The 14,022-nt window shown below is 45.7% G+C and overlaps 1 protein-coding gene across 9 annotated transcripts in view; it reads right to left on the minus strand.

The window, feature by feature from the left end:
• SFXN5 (sideroflexin 5) overlaps positions 1-14,022 on the minus strand; it is a 150,268-nt gene that overhangs the window by 130,789 nt on the left and 5,457 nt on the right. For 7 of the 9 annotated variants that reach the window (XM_061583705.1, XM_061583714.1, XM_061583711.1 and 4 more), the window contains exon 2: positions 4,572-4,640. The exons of the other annotated variants lie outside the window; for them this stretch is intronic. In XM_061583705.1, coding sequence (XP_061439689.1) covers positions 4,572-4,640 — 69 coding nt within the window. The remainder of the gene's footprint in view (positions 1-4,571; positions 4,641-14,022) is intronic. 9 annotated transcript variants of the gene reach the window in all.

Raw genomic sequence — 14,022 nt, forward strand, 5'->3', positions numbered from 1 at the left:
ATGCTGGCATCTTCTTGGCCCTGGCGGTACCTTTTCTGGTCTGCGGTATGCACTCCAGTTGAGCTTCTAATATAGTGTTTTTAAACAACTTCCAAGCATTTTCGAGTGATGTGACCCTCTGGACTTTGTTTTTCAGCTTTCTTTTGACCAATCCCCTCATTTTTGTGAAGTTTCCTCTTTTGAAGTCAAATGTGACCGTGTTGGATTTTCTTGGCAATTGGCCAGTTACATGTATGTTTAATTTAATAGCACTGTGGTCACTGCTCCCAATCGGTTCAACAACACTTACATCTTGCACCAGGTCCCGGTCCCCACTGAGGATTAAGTCCAGGGTTGTACCTCCTCATCCAAGTCGTTAATAAAAATGTTGAAGAGCACTGGGCCCAGGACTGAGCCCTGTGGTACCCCACTCATTACTTCCACCCAGTTGGAGAAGGAACCATTGATAAGCACTCTTTGGGTATGATTCTGGAGCCACCTGTGGATCCACCTGATACTTGTTCCATCCAGCCCACATTTAGCTTGCTCTGGTCTGTAAGAATGCCATCTTGCTCTCCAGGCCCTCTGCTCATCTGAGTATCTGGTACAGATTGGGGATTCTGTTGGTGTACCGTCCACCCCACTGCCCATCAGTCTCCCTACCTGAGCTGATGGATGTAGTCTCAGATGTGGCGTTGAGGACCCCAAGCCTCTTAGGCTTGGGAGATATCAACGTTCATGCCAAGTCCACTCTGGCTGGGGTGGCTCAGGACTTCATAGTTTCCATGACAACCATGAGGCTGTCCCAACATGTCACCAGGCCAACACATGTAGCAGGGCACACTCTGGATTTGGTTTTCTCAATCAGGCAGGGAAAGGGTGATCTGAAGGAGGAGGACATAGGAACAGTCTCTCTGTCATGGTCAGGTCACCTGCTGGTGAGCTTTAGATTTACTGTGGCCTTTTCCCTTTGCAGGGGGGGGGCTATTGAGATGGTACGCCCCCAGAGACTAATGGATCCTACTGGTTTTCAGAGAGCTCTGGGTAGTTTTCAGGTTGGCATGGACAGCTCTTCTGTCGAAGCCCTGGGTGATCTGTGGAATACAAATTACCTGGGCAACCAACACAATTGCATCTGAGTGCTCTCCCCCAACTGGCAAAGCTCAGAACGCTCCATGGTATACTCTGGAGCCAAGAGCAATGAAGTGAGAAAGGAGACAGCTTGAATGCAAGTAGAGAAAAACTCCCCATGAATGCAATCAATCCCTGGCACGTGCTCATGTTCGAGCCTCCACAGTGGCAGTGAAGGCGGTGAAGAAAACTTACTTCTCTGCCGCCGCTGCATCCTCAGCTTGCCATCCAGCAGACCTGTTTAGAGCAGCTAAGAGTTATTACAGACTAACCCTAGGAAGTTGGTAGAGCCATCTAAATACCACTGTGACATGTTTGCTAAGTATCCTGAGGATAAAAACACTTCCGTGCACCGTGATTTGGACTCTATTGTTGATGCCGATAATCCAAGTGACTGTCTGGAGTGCTTTCTTGTCTGATGTTGTTGGATGAGTTTCAGTTGTTGCAGCCTGAGGACATGGACAAAGTATTTGGTCGGGTTTGTGCAACTACTTGTGTCTTGGACCTTTGCCCTTCCAGTCTGTTAAAATCTGGCAAGCAGGGGACAGCTGGATGGGCCAGGGAGCTAATTAATGCTTCTCTCCAAGAAGGAGAGGTCCCGGGCTGACTGAAGGAAACAGTAGTAAGACCACTCCTGAAGAAGCCTTCCCTGGACCTGGAAGTTCCTAATAATTTTAGTGGCAAATATCCCCTTTCCGGGCAAGGTTCTCGAGAGGGTGGTTGCCAAACATATCCAGATACTCTTGGAGGATACAGATTTTCTAATTCCATTTCAGCTGGGATTCAGGCCCAGATTTGGTACAGAAACTGCCTTGGTCGCCCCGTACGATGACCTGTATTAGGACAGAGAAAGCGGAAGTATGACTCTATTGATCCTCCTTGATCTTTCAGTGGCTTTTGATACCACCAATCATGGTACCCTTCTGGGGCGACTGTCTGAGTTGAGTGTTGGGGGCACCACTTTGTGATGGTTCCGTTCTTACTTGCATGGATGGCTCTAGATTGTGGTTCTTGGGGAGCACTGCTCAGCTCCGTGGGTTCTCTAGTATGGGGTCCCACAGGGGTCGGTTCTGTCCCCCATGTTGTTTAACATCGACATGAAACTGCTGAGTGGGGTCATAAGGAGTTTTGGAGTGTGATGTCATCAGTATGCTGAAGACAGGCAGCTCTATTTCTTGTTTTCATCTTCTGCAGGTGAGGCAGCGGATGCACTGAACCAGTGTTTGGTTGTGACAATGGACTAGATGAAGGCTAACAAACTGAGGCTTAATTCAGACATGACTGAGATGCTGCTGCTGGTGGTTCTCCTGGATTCACTGCTGTCGCTTGAGGCATAGATGGCCTCAGTGGTGTGGAGTGCCTTCCATCCTTAGGCTGGTGGCCCAACTGCAACTCTATCTGGACAGGGATAACCTGGCTACAGTAATCTATGTTCTGGTAACCTCAAGGTTGGATAACTGCAATGCACTTTACGTCGGGCTGCCTCTGAAAATGGTTCGGAAGTTTCAGAATGCAGCTACCTGATTGTTGACGGGTTCAAGGTGAACAGAGCATATAATACTAATCCTGTTCCAGTTGTGCTGGCTGCTTATACACTTCTGAGCCCAATGAAAAGTGCTGGTGCTGACCTATAAAGCTCTTTACGACTCAGGATCCCAGTCACTTTTGGAACGCCTCTCCTGATATGAACCTACCTGGACCCTTAGATCTTCCTCTGAGGCCCTTCTCCAGGTCTCTCCTATGAGGGAAGCTTGGAGGGTGGCGACAAGGGAGGCGGCCTTTTCAGTTGTGGCTCCCCATCTGTGGAATACGTTCCCCAGTGAGCTCTGCCTGGCACCTTCATTGACATCTTTTTGGTGCCAGGTAAAGACTCCCCAGGAAGTTGATAGACTAAGATGATAGTTTTGTTATTAGCGTGCTGCCATAGCTTTCTGTGGTTGCATTGGGGCGGTTGTTATTTTATTATTTCATATTATGGTACGATGTATTTATTTTTTATTTTGGTTTTAACAATGTTGTAAGTCATTTGGAGACCCTCGGGTAACAAGCAACTAATAAATCTAATAAATAATAATAACTTCTTGGATATTTGGTGCCAAATAAGCAGAACACAAGCCTCAGCTGTTTTTTCATTCATCATAATTTCCTTGCCCTCATTCTTCTGAAATTTTGCAAGCACCTCTATGATGTACACAATTTTCATGATAAAATCGTTGCCCACAAAACCACAGGGAGGTAAGCAAATCCTTTTTTGTTCTGCCCCTCTCCTCCCCTCTTCAAAAGCGCCTAGCACAAGGAGCCCTGGACCAATTTGCCTATAATCTTTCCTAGGAATACCTCAATGATTTATGCTATTTTTATACACATTTGCCATAAAACAATACAGGAAATTAAACGAATCCTTTTTAACCAGCTCGAAATTGTAAAGGCTGTCCTTGTAAGAAAGTCTCTGAAGTTATCCTTCTGAAATTTGGCAGGATCTATCCACACAGAAGGGGTTACCATGCCTGCAAATATCCAGTCCTGACAAAAAATTAAAAAGTTATAGATTGTTCCTTTTTTCAAAAAATTAAACTTTAAGATGCCCAGCACAAAAACCCTTGGATCTATTTGTCAGTAGTTTGTCAGGATTTATCCACTCAGCAAGGGCTACTTTGCCAGCAAATTTCAGTCAAAAATAATAATTTGTATCCATTTAAATCCTACTCAGAATAGACACAATGAAATTAATAGGCCTATGTTGGTGATGTCCACTAATTCCAATGGGTCTACACACTGAGTAGGAATGAGCATTAGATACGACACAAAAAATTACAGCCATTTCTTGATTTCCCCAAAATAGTGAATGGATGAGGCATAACGCTTCCTTTTGCTGAAGTGGGATTTGGACCCCAAAATGACCCAGATGAAATCAGGCTGTTTCCTAACGCACCAAATCGAGATCTGAACTGAAGCTTGTGGTTGGTGCACAGCTCTAGTAAGAATCAATATTAGAAAAGATTTCTTAGAAGAGAAAAGAACTGGGAATTATAAAAAGTACAAGTGGTCCCTGCAACAAAAGGTTGCAGCATGGAATGCTCCTACTCAGGGCTCCATACAGCCATACCCTCTCCTATGAGGCAATATTCCATTTCCCTTCCCTCTCGGTTTTTTTTGAGGGGTCCCCTCAAATAGCCAGCCACCATTCCACGTCCACTTCAGAGTGCTCAATTCTTATTGGGCTAATCTGGGGTTCCCCAGGCATTTGCTTAGCGCTTCTGCAAATCTTGGCTTTCCCCAAGGCTCTTGTGCATACCTCTCTCTTATTCATGGATGATTCTGTTTTGGCTACATAAGGATAGGCATTAAGATAATGAGTTCATTATAAATATGTATGATTTTGTAGGTTTGGGGTAGAACCAGTTTTAAGATGACACTACAGAAGTATCCTGCAAGCCCAGACACACATGCACACATGTTACCTCAGTGACAAAGAGAGTACAGGGGTCAATGATGTCCAAGAAGTGTCTAAATCTCCCATAAAATGAAGTCTGCAAAAACAGAAAGGCACAGTGATCAGGCACGGTGGCAACACAAGACAGTTACTCTTAATCTTCTCTTGCACCGAATATGCAGCACCTGGAAATTCAGACCCAGGGAGGCTGCCTCAGGTCTCTCCACATTGATGATGTCGCTACTGGGGCTGTTGTCAGCATGCAGGGAGCACACTGAGCAGGCGGGCCACCTTTGCCCATCCAGGCCAGTTTTGGCCGGTTGTGTTCATGGAGAGAAAACTGCCCATCCTACACAGTGTACTCACCGTGTGACAACAGGGGCCACATGGAACAATTTAAAGAGACCACCACTCAGCAGCCATGACATACGGACAGGCCCTGGTCCCTTAACCTTAAGTTGGAAAACATTGGCTAGAGGACCAAGATAAAGGAGCTTAACTTCCCAGGAAGCCCCTTGCACGTCTACAGGATCAATCAACATTAGGAAGATGGCCAGAAACCAGCTTATTTTCCCATTGCAACATTTCATAGCACATATAAGACAGAGGGCTGTCAACTATTTTAAGAACTTAGTGGATTAATCACCTGCCTTTTAACCTATTAAATTTAAATTAACAAATTAATTAGTTTCTTTTCAAGAGCTCAATTTCAAAAAAACTGAAAGGCACATGAGGTAGCTTGCAATTTAATAAACCGATGCCACCGCTCGTTATTAGAAAGGCCACCTTTAATCATTATTCGCTTATTCCCTATTTTAGGAACACACTACAACCAAAATAGCCTCCGAATGTCAACAAAGGTGCCCTGATCTCAGCCCTCCTTGATTAAAGTCATCTCCTGTCAACAAAAGCTTGAGGAGCAAAGCTGGAATGTGATTCTCTGGAGGTATGTAAAGATTTGGGAGGCCCAGGGTACAGAGCTGAAATGCAGAAGCAGCTCATGGTTGCTTCTATCCTAGGAAGGCCAAGGGTGGTTCTACGCAAACCGAGGGTGCACTCCTGCAACACCAGGGGATTCTGGGATACACCTTCAGCTTGTGTGGGGTACCAAACATGCAAAACAGTAGAAGCACCTGCATCAAGGCACCCCGTGAATTGTGCTATTCCAGACACCTGCCTAGTATTGCTCAACTCATTGGGGGGAAATGTGGGTGCAAGAGCTATGGAACGGAATGGAAGAAATCTCTGGTTCACGACTGAAGCAGGTCTCAGTGTCTTGCACAAGGGCAGAAATGTCTCTCCCTGCCAGGACTCTGAACTGTGGGAAGCAGAAATGCTGCCAAGGCCTTAGCTGAACTAAGACCACAATATACCAGCATGAACAAGATACAGGACTGCTACTCCTTACAGCCAGCTGCTCCTCTGAGTGACCTTCATGGGATTCGCATGTACCTCAATAAGACTCAAGAATGTGCCAGTCCACACAAAAAAGGGGGGGAAATGCAGGGTTCTACTAATCCAGAACTGAATTTTAGTGAAAGAGGTGGGGAGCAAAGGGCTAATCAGAAGAAAGGAAAACGTGGGGGCTCAAAAAGAGTCAGCACCCCACTGCTAGGGGCTCATTTCTTCACTTAACTTTATTGCTTAACTCCAAGTTTGCTACAAGATTTTTGCTTGTTCCGGGGCCTTTTGTAGTCCAACTTGTCTTCCTAGACAAGGAGACTCTTTGCTTCACTTTCTGAAGCAACTCCTTGCCATTTTTTCTCAGCCGGCCTTTTGGGTCTGGATGCTTGGCTCACGAGTAATTTTGACTGTATTTATCTTTTGAAGATATCCTTTTTCTTATTTTATTATCTGTTTATTCTCTCATAAGGCTCAGGCGTCACTATTCCAATTTTAAACATTTTCCCTCTATTTTTACCTGAATTAATTTTACATCTTTATCATCCAGGATTCCATACACTGGATCCTGGTCTGGTCTGGATTAATCTTCCACAACTTTCCCCTTGAGTCCACAGGAACCCGTTCCTTTAATCCCTGCTTGGGTAGGTAGGTAGTTCTGATCCTACCACCTCTTAATCACAGGCAGCTGGGAACATGCAGCTGCTATATAGCTGGGGATTTTTAACAAGGTTTTAACTAGCTGAAGGTTTCAGGAGGAGACAATTCAGGAAGCTGTTTCATTCATCATTTTTATTTGCCAATTATTTCTTTTAGTGAATTATTTTTGTGTATTGTCACCTTGTCCCTTAGATTAATTTTATACTGTTTCTGTATTTGCATTTTCTTTCACATTTTCACACACACTAAAAAACAAGAGTTCATCATTACATATGTCATATCGTACCTTCCCACTTCTATACCGCTCCTTTGTCTTTCATGTACACCTTCTTTCATTTTTATAAGAAGAGCCCTGCAGTGCTGGATCCGGCCAAAGGGGTCCCGTCTAGTCCAGCATCCTGTTCTTACAGTGGGCAACCAGACACCCAAATGGGAAACCACAAGCAGGACCCACCTTGTGATTCCCAGCAACTAGTATTCAGAGGTATACTCCCTCCGACAGTAGCGGCAGAAAACAGCCATCATGGCTAGTAGCCACTGATAGCCTTATCCTCCATTAATTTGTCTGATCCTCTTTTAAAGCCATCACAGTGGGTGGCCATCACTGCCTCTGGTGGGAGCACATTCCATAATTTACCTATGTGCTGCTAAAGCATACCTCCCTTTGTCCATCCTGATTCAACATTCAGCTTCATTTATATTTCAGTTATTGCTCTGCTTTAACTAAAACTTAAATTAGAAATTAGACTTAAATTAGACTTGATTTTTGGTCCAACTCTGATCCCTTTCTGGGCACCACCACTAGCTGAATGGAACAAGCTCAACAGAGCAAAATTTAGGAAACTTTTTTCATCTAGTCCACCTGCAGTGATACAGCTTTCCCAGAAAATGCTGAACTGGAAGACCGTATGGAAAATTTCCCTATACAATTTACACAGGGTAATTAGCACCGGGGAAAAGTCTGATGCTCTAATATTGTATTTGCAGTTGGCAACCATTCATTGTTACTAAAAAAAAATGTAATGTAAAATGTACTGCCTTCAAGTCGATTCCAACTTATGGTGACCCTCTGAATAGGGTTCTCATGAGGCTGAGAGGCAATGACTGGCCCAAGGTCACCCAGTGAGCTTCATGGCTATGTGGGGATTCGAACCCTGGTCTCCCAGGTCATAGTCCAACACCTTATAAAACAGAAAAATATCCATGGAAAAATAAAGCACATCACTGTCTCTGTGCATGGTTGAACCAGCGCTTCTGCTGACACACCTAGAGAAGCATCAAGGTAGATACCACATCCATTCTGAGGATAAAAATGCTTTGGTAAAAGCTGAGTATGTTATTTCCCCAACAGAAATGTCCTTGAACAGCGCTGCAGGATGCCAAACCTGCGGGAGGTATTGTCATCAACCTCAGTCTATCCCAGAGCACAATGCAATGTTCCAAAGGCTCAGGTGGCCACACTCCCTGCTCTGCTCACAGACCTGAGATGATGTGGGGATGAGACAGTGGATGATTCCATTGCCGATTCACTGGGGCAGGAATGGGGCTGCACAGAGCAACTCATATTCTGCCAGCTCCTGACCCAAATGGACACAGAATTCTCCACTCACAGGATGCCACACAGGAATCTTTGTTAGCAGCCAGTAGCCCATGGCTACTGACCACCTGCAGAGAAGGCTGGCGTGATTTTTTAAATTTACAGGCACGTAAAAAATGTTTTTGACAGAGTGCTCTCTTGGGGACAAGAAGACTTCTGCACACGTGCTATGCAACACGTGCAATAGTTGAAGGCACCACACCCCAACCCCAACCAATGGCTCATACACAAGACTAGCAAGGTGACCAAGAGCTCAAGCAAGGGTGCAGAATGTCTGTGACCCTCCAGATGCGATCAGACTCCACCCCCCCAGCCCCAGCCAGGACAGCCAATGGTCAGGGATCATGGAGCAGCAGGACAACAAACGTCTGCAGGGCCACAATGTCCCCACATCTGAGCTCTCAAAGATCAGATATTTCAGACTGGATCCTGCAGCATGTTTGAGTGTGATGCCTTTTTGGCCTGCACCAGCATGTGTGCTCTGTGTGGTGATTGTAAATATTCATTTGTTTTCCACCCACAAGGCAAAGGTGCCCAAGTGCCATGAGGATCGTTCTGAGGTTGTTCAGATCAGAAGCTGTCAGGTGATATTTTTATGCTGAGAGAGAAAACCTCTTGGTAGCTAACACAACAGAGTTCATTTCTGGGGGACCCCCAGATGACCTCTACTTTAAGGACCAGGAAATACATTTCCATGTCTCAAGCCCCCAAGTCCAGACATTTGGGACTCAGTGCTTAATTGCAAACGATTCCAGGAGAACGGTGAACAATGGCACCAAGACAGAGAGAGAGGTAGGCCTGACCAAATTCATCCAGTGAGGTCCAGGCTGCAGGAGCTTCCCTGGTCAAAGCTCACGTCCTCAGTCTCTGCCCGGTGCTGCATCACAGCTCCTGAGACCATGAAGTTCCATGACAGGCATGCTCCACTAACAGCCCCGTGAGGCCTCAGCTCAACCCGCACAACGGAGCATGAGAACCAGATGGTCCCGGAGAGGTTTCCTCCAAATTCAAGGCAGTGGACTGCTGCTTCCTAATGATGGGCTCCCAAAAATTCCAGTGTCACTAAAGTCAGTGGTTATCATGCACCAAAGGGAGAGAAACAATAAACAAGCAACCCTCCAGCACAATAAGAGCAAACTTTTTTCGTGCAGAGACAAAAGAGCAGACAGAGCAGCAATGCAGAAGGACAGAAAACGTGGCATATAAACCCATGAAGTGTACAAACATTTAATAATTAAGACGATCTCCCACACGTATTTAATAGACTCTCACGGCTGCAAAAATATAAGTAGCACCTTCTTCGGTTGCATTTCTCTGTTTCAGACTTTGTATGTCATAAGCAAAACAGTGCTGTCAGGACCAGTATAATATGACTCTGACTAGCAGCTCCACTTATAAGCCAAAACACCATATTTTGCGCTAGCTGCAATTTCCAAGTTGTCTTCAAGGTCCTATGTAGAGTCTATTACAATTGTGAGGTTTTCAGAATACAAACTACTGTGGCTCAACTATCCCTGTCCAGAAACAGCCTGAGCTGGGGAAAGGCACCCTAAGCCACCGACGGCACTTGGGTCTCCAGTGATGGCGTAGAATCAAGGAGTACCCTCAGACTGTGAGCCTGTTCCTGCAAAGGGAGCCAACTCCATCGAGAGTAGGTTGTTCATCCAATTCTGGGACTCAAGAACCGCCAAGTCAAAGCACCCGTCTTAAGATTCAGTTTCAATTTATTAGCCCTCATCCAGTCCATTACAGCAACCAGACACCTGTCCAGAACCTGCACAGTATCACATGACTCAGATTACAAGGAGAGGTAGAGCTGGTCATCATTTGCATACTGATGAGCTCACCCAGTGGTTTCATGTAGAAGGTGCATAGCATTACGGACAAGAGGGAACCCTGTGAGACCTCTAGATTCATTGCCATGGGGCTCAACAGAAGACTCCCCAATGCCACCTTCTGGGAGAGTGAAACCTTCCCACTCCCACAACCCACAGAGTCAGTCCAGTAAGTCTCCATGGTCAATGGTATCAAAAGCTGTCAAGTGATTCAGGGCATTCAAGAGGGCCTCTCTCTCTCTCTCTCTCTCTCTCTTTCCCTCCAAGAATGCAATGATGTGTTGGCTCCCTCCAGGACCCAGCCAGTCAATCCCCCCTTATCAGGCACAACGTACAAGGGTCAGGACAGGCAGCTGAAGTTCCTCCCACATCCTCAGGCTGCAAGAACTGAGAATGATCCCACAAACTTTGATACTGCAGGAAGTAATAATGAGGAATGGCCCTCACCACAAATTACAACATGCACCATGGTTGAGATGCCCCATCCAAAACTGCAAAAGCATAGCAAGGAACTACAATTATGATCTTTGTCCCAAATTCTCACTATGTTGTGGCCAGATCACACAAGCTTACAAACGTACAACAGCATTGTTTCTCTAGGCACTCAGTCTGCACACCACCAGAAAGGTCTCTGAAAGCTGCTGAGGGGCGGAACAGAGCAAGGTCAGCCCACACTGAAAATGAGACTTGGGGAATGGCTAGAGATAAAGTTTCATGAAGTCTCCAAAAAAATCTGCCTCTCTGTGTACTTTCCAGACAAAGCCATGAAAGAGCTTGTAAGGTTTTTACGTGTGAAACTTGCCCTGAACGTGACCCAACTTGCAGGCAGCAGCCACTGAAGATAATCAGCAAAAGATTCTGGAATAACAAAAAGATCAGCATCTAGAAATCATGGCCACAAGATGTCGTGATGGCCAGTAACATCAGACAAAATAATGGTGAATACACCTAGCAATAACTATTATAGCCAGGACAACAAAACTGTGCTTCCATTTTCAGGGGCACTATACCTCCAATTACCAGAAGCTAAAGACAAACCACAGGGGAAGGTCATCACCTTCATGCCCTGCTTACATCTGACTGGCAATGGCTGGAGACAGAATGCTGGACTAGATGGACCCTTTTCCTTATAACAAGAGCCAGGCCATACAACAGCCCCATGAAAGTGGTTGCCTAAAGATTAGTCAGCAGTGCAAACTGCAACTTTCCATCCTGCTGCAAACCTTCATGAGCTGAGTTGGATGCACAGCCCAGGGTTACAAGCATGTCTGTTCCTGAGGCATTTGCAGGCGAAGGCCTCTCTGAACCTTTAGCAGATGGTCAGCTTTCCCACCGCTAAGACAGGCCACTCCTCCCAGCTGCTAGGCACTGCAAAGAACACAGGTGTGGTACAGTCCTCCATGGGAACCCAAGCAAGTGGCATAGCCCACTCTGTGCAACAGTTGAAAAGGTTTAACTCTGTGGCCCCTACACCAAATTTCTTCACACAAACCAACTGCAGTGGAATTCATTCACTCCCACACCCAGACCAAGTCTGAAGAGTTTAGAGAAAAACTCTGTTAGATCAAATAGCTGGAAAAAACACACACGATAATTGGTGCAGAGTACCTTCGGCTACTCTCCCTCTCCCACGAACAAGTTTGGCTCGCTTACAACCAACAAAGCTAATTAAAAAAAATCTTTTAATAAAATAAATTAGTTCTGGGGCAGACACACAGCACAAGACAAAGCAATGTATGATGTTTGTCAGGCTGAAGCCGACTCTGACGGTATGACAGCTCACTGTCATACCTACCACGGATGCTACTACCTGTCCCCGTGACCTCCATCGTCTTTCCTTGCCGTCCCAATACCTGGTCTCAAAGAAAATGCATTTACTTTGCAGGCTGCCATATTTGTTTAACTTAGCCATTTTGCAACATCACTCAAATCAGGAAGTGACCAAAAATAATTGGCATGCAATGTATCAAATGCCTACTCCTGGCTGGGGCCCAGAGAGAGCCAAATGTCACCACCAGACTCAGCCACAGGTTTGCATGGTGCAAAAGCAGCGCTGCGCTTCCTGCTTTCTCACAGCCTGTGGAGTGGTTCCTGATCAATGAATGACGAAGAAAAGCCCCCGTTTCATACCTTTTTGTGAGAACAAATGAAATAAGAAATGCTGTTTCCACCTTGAGCCTGAAAGGTAGGAAGAGCTATAAACGGAAACAAAGACAGGCCCAAATCACAGAATCATAGAATAGTAGAGTTGGAAGGGGCCTATAAGGCCACCAAGTCCAACCCCCTGCTCAATGCAGGAATCCAAATCAAAGCATCTCCGACAGATGGCTGTCCAGCTGCCTCTTGAAGGCCTCCAGTGTCGGAGAGCCCACTACCTCTCTAGGTCATTGGTTCCATTGTCGTATGGCTCTAACAGTTAGGACGTTTTTCCTGATGTCCAGTCGAAGTCTGGCTTCCTGCAACTTGAGCCTATTATTCCGTGTCCTGCACTCTGGGACGACCGAGAAGAGATCCCGGCCCTCCTCTATGTGACAACCTCTCATGTACTTGAAGAGTGCTATCCTATCTCCCCTTAGTCTTCTCTTCTCCTGGAGAAGAGAATCCACGGAGCACAACACCACTCGGGCATTAGCAGCCTACAAATGTCTGTTAAACCTGAGCCTGCCTTTTGAGACACACACACTCCTTACTTCAGCTATTGGCTGAGCTCCCGTGCTGACCTGCTTAGAAACATCTGAACTGCTCAAGGCATAGGTCGCCAACCTTTTTGAACCAAGGGACCCACTTCTAATTTTCAGAATGCTAGGGGCACCAGTAAAGATGGCTGCCATGGGGGCTTATTAACACAAAATTAGAGAATAGTTATGGGGAAACCTTTTCCATAATTGTATTTCCATAATATAAAAGGTCCCACCTGTTGAACGTCTGCCTGCCATACAGTTGTTAAAGTCACAAAAACCGTTTTTCCCTGATACCAATCCTAAACCAAAGCCTAGGCTGCCATCCTGTACCCACTTAGCTGGATGTAACCCCATTAAACACAAAGAGGCTTACTTTTGCGTAGACCTGTATATCATTGTACTGTACATTAACTACACAGTGACTCCTTAACGAGTTCCTGGTCTTTTGCTCCTGCACAGCACGAGACATGCCTAAGTGTCTTTGCAAACTTTTCACATTCGCCTTTTGCGGGGAGGGGGATTCCTTAACATTCAACCACACTTCTTGCATAGTACTGCTTGCAGATAACAATTTCAGCACAGACAAGATGCATCCTGGTTGCTAGGAGCAAAGGAAGGGCAAATTATGGAGACTGCCATCGGACTAGAAAAAAAGACAGAAGCAGGAAAAGTACACTAAAAGGAAGGCAAAATGGCAGCTCTTTAGGACTCCAGGGATTGCTATTGCCTGGTGTCCAGACAACTCAAGTATCAATCTCAGTTCTGACTTCCCTTATTGGTTTGTAAGACGGACAAGCAAGAGCAACCAATCTGGCTCATTTCATAGAATCACTTAGAAGGCTACCTGCACATTTTGATCCATAACTTTACTTCTAGGAGGCTTCGAGACTTACTATTTAATTTTTTTTTAAGAAAAAAGAAAGCTCAGATTCTGGGCTACCTGCCGGGGGCACCAGTGAAGGCCTTTGTGGGCACCATGGCACCCACGGTCAATGGGCTGGCAATCCCCAGCTCAAGGCACAGGTGTCAGCAATAGAATACAGCTTCTATAAGAGATGAAAAAGTTAGTATGGCTGGGAGAAGAATCTCATGCAGGATGTGAGCTGTTGTCAGGAAGAAGACCCAAGGAATGATGCACAACAGGTAGGGAAAGTACAGGCCGGGTTGCTCAGTGGGAAGAGGGCCTAGTAGAGAGAATTTGGCTCAGTTTTCTCCCAAAAGAGGGTCTATGATCCTCCTTGCAAATGAAAAGTACAAGTTGAAGGGGCAGGATTGCAACTTGAGATGGACAGACAAATGGTCAAG

The sequence above is a fragment of the Rhineura floridana genome, chromosome 9 (assembly GCF_030035675.1).
Source record: "Rhineura floridana isolate rRhiFlo1 chromosome 9, rRhiFlo1.hap2, whole genome shotgun sequence".
NCBI lineage: Eukaryota > Metazoa > Chordata > Lepidosauria > Squamata > Rhineuridae > Rhineura > Rhineura floridana.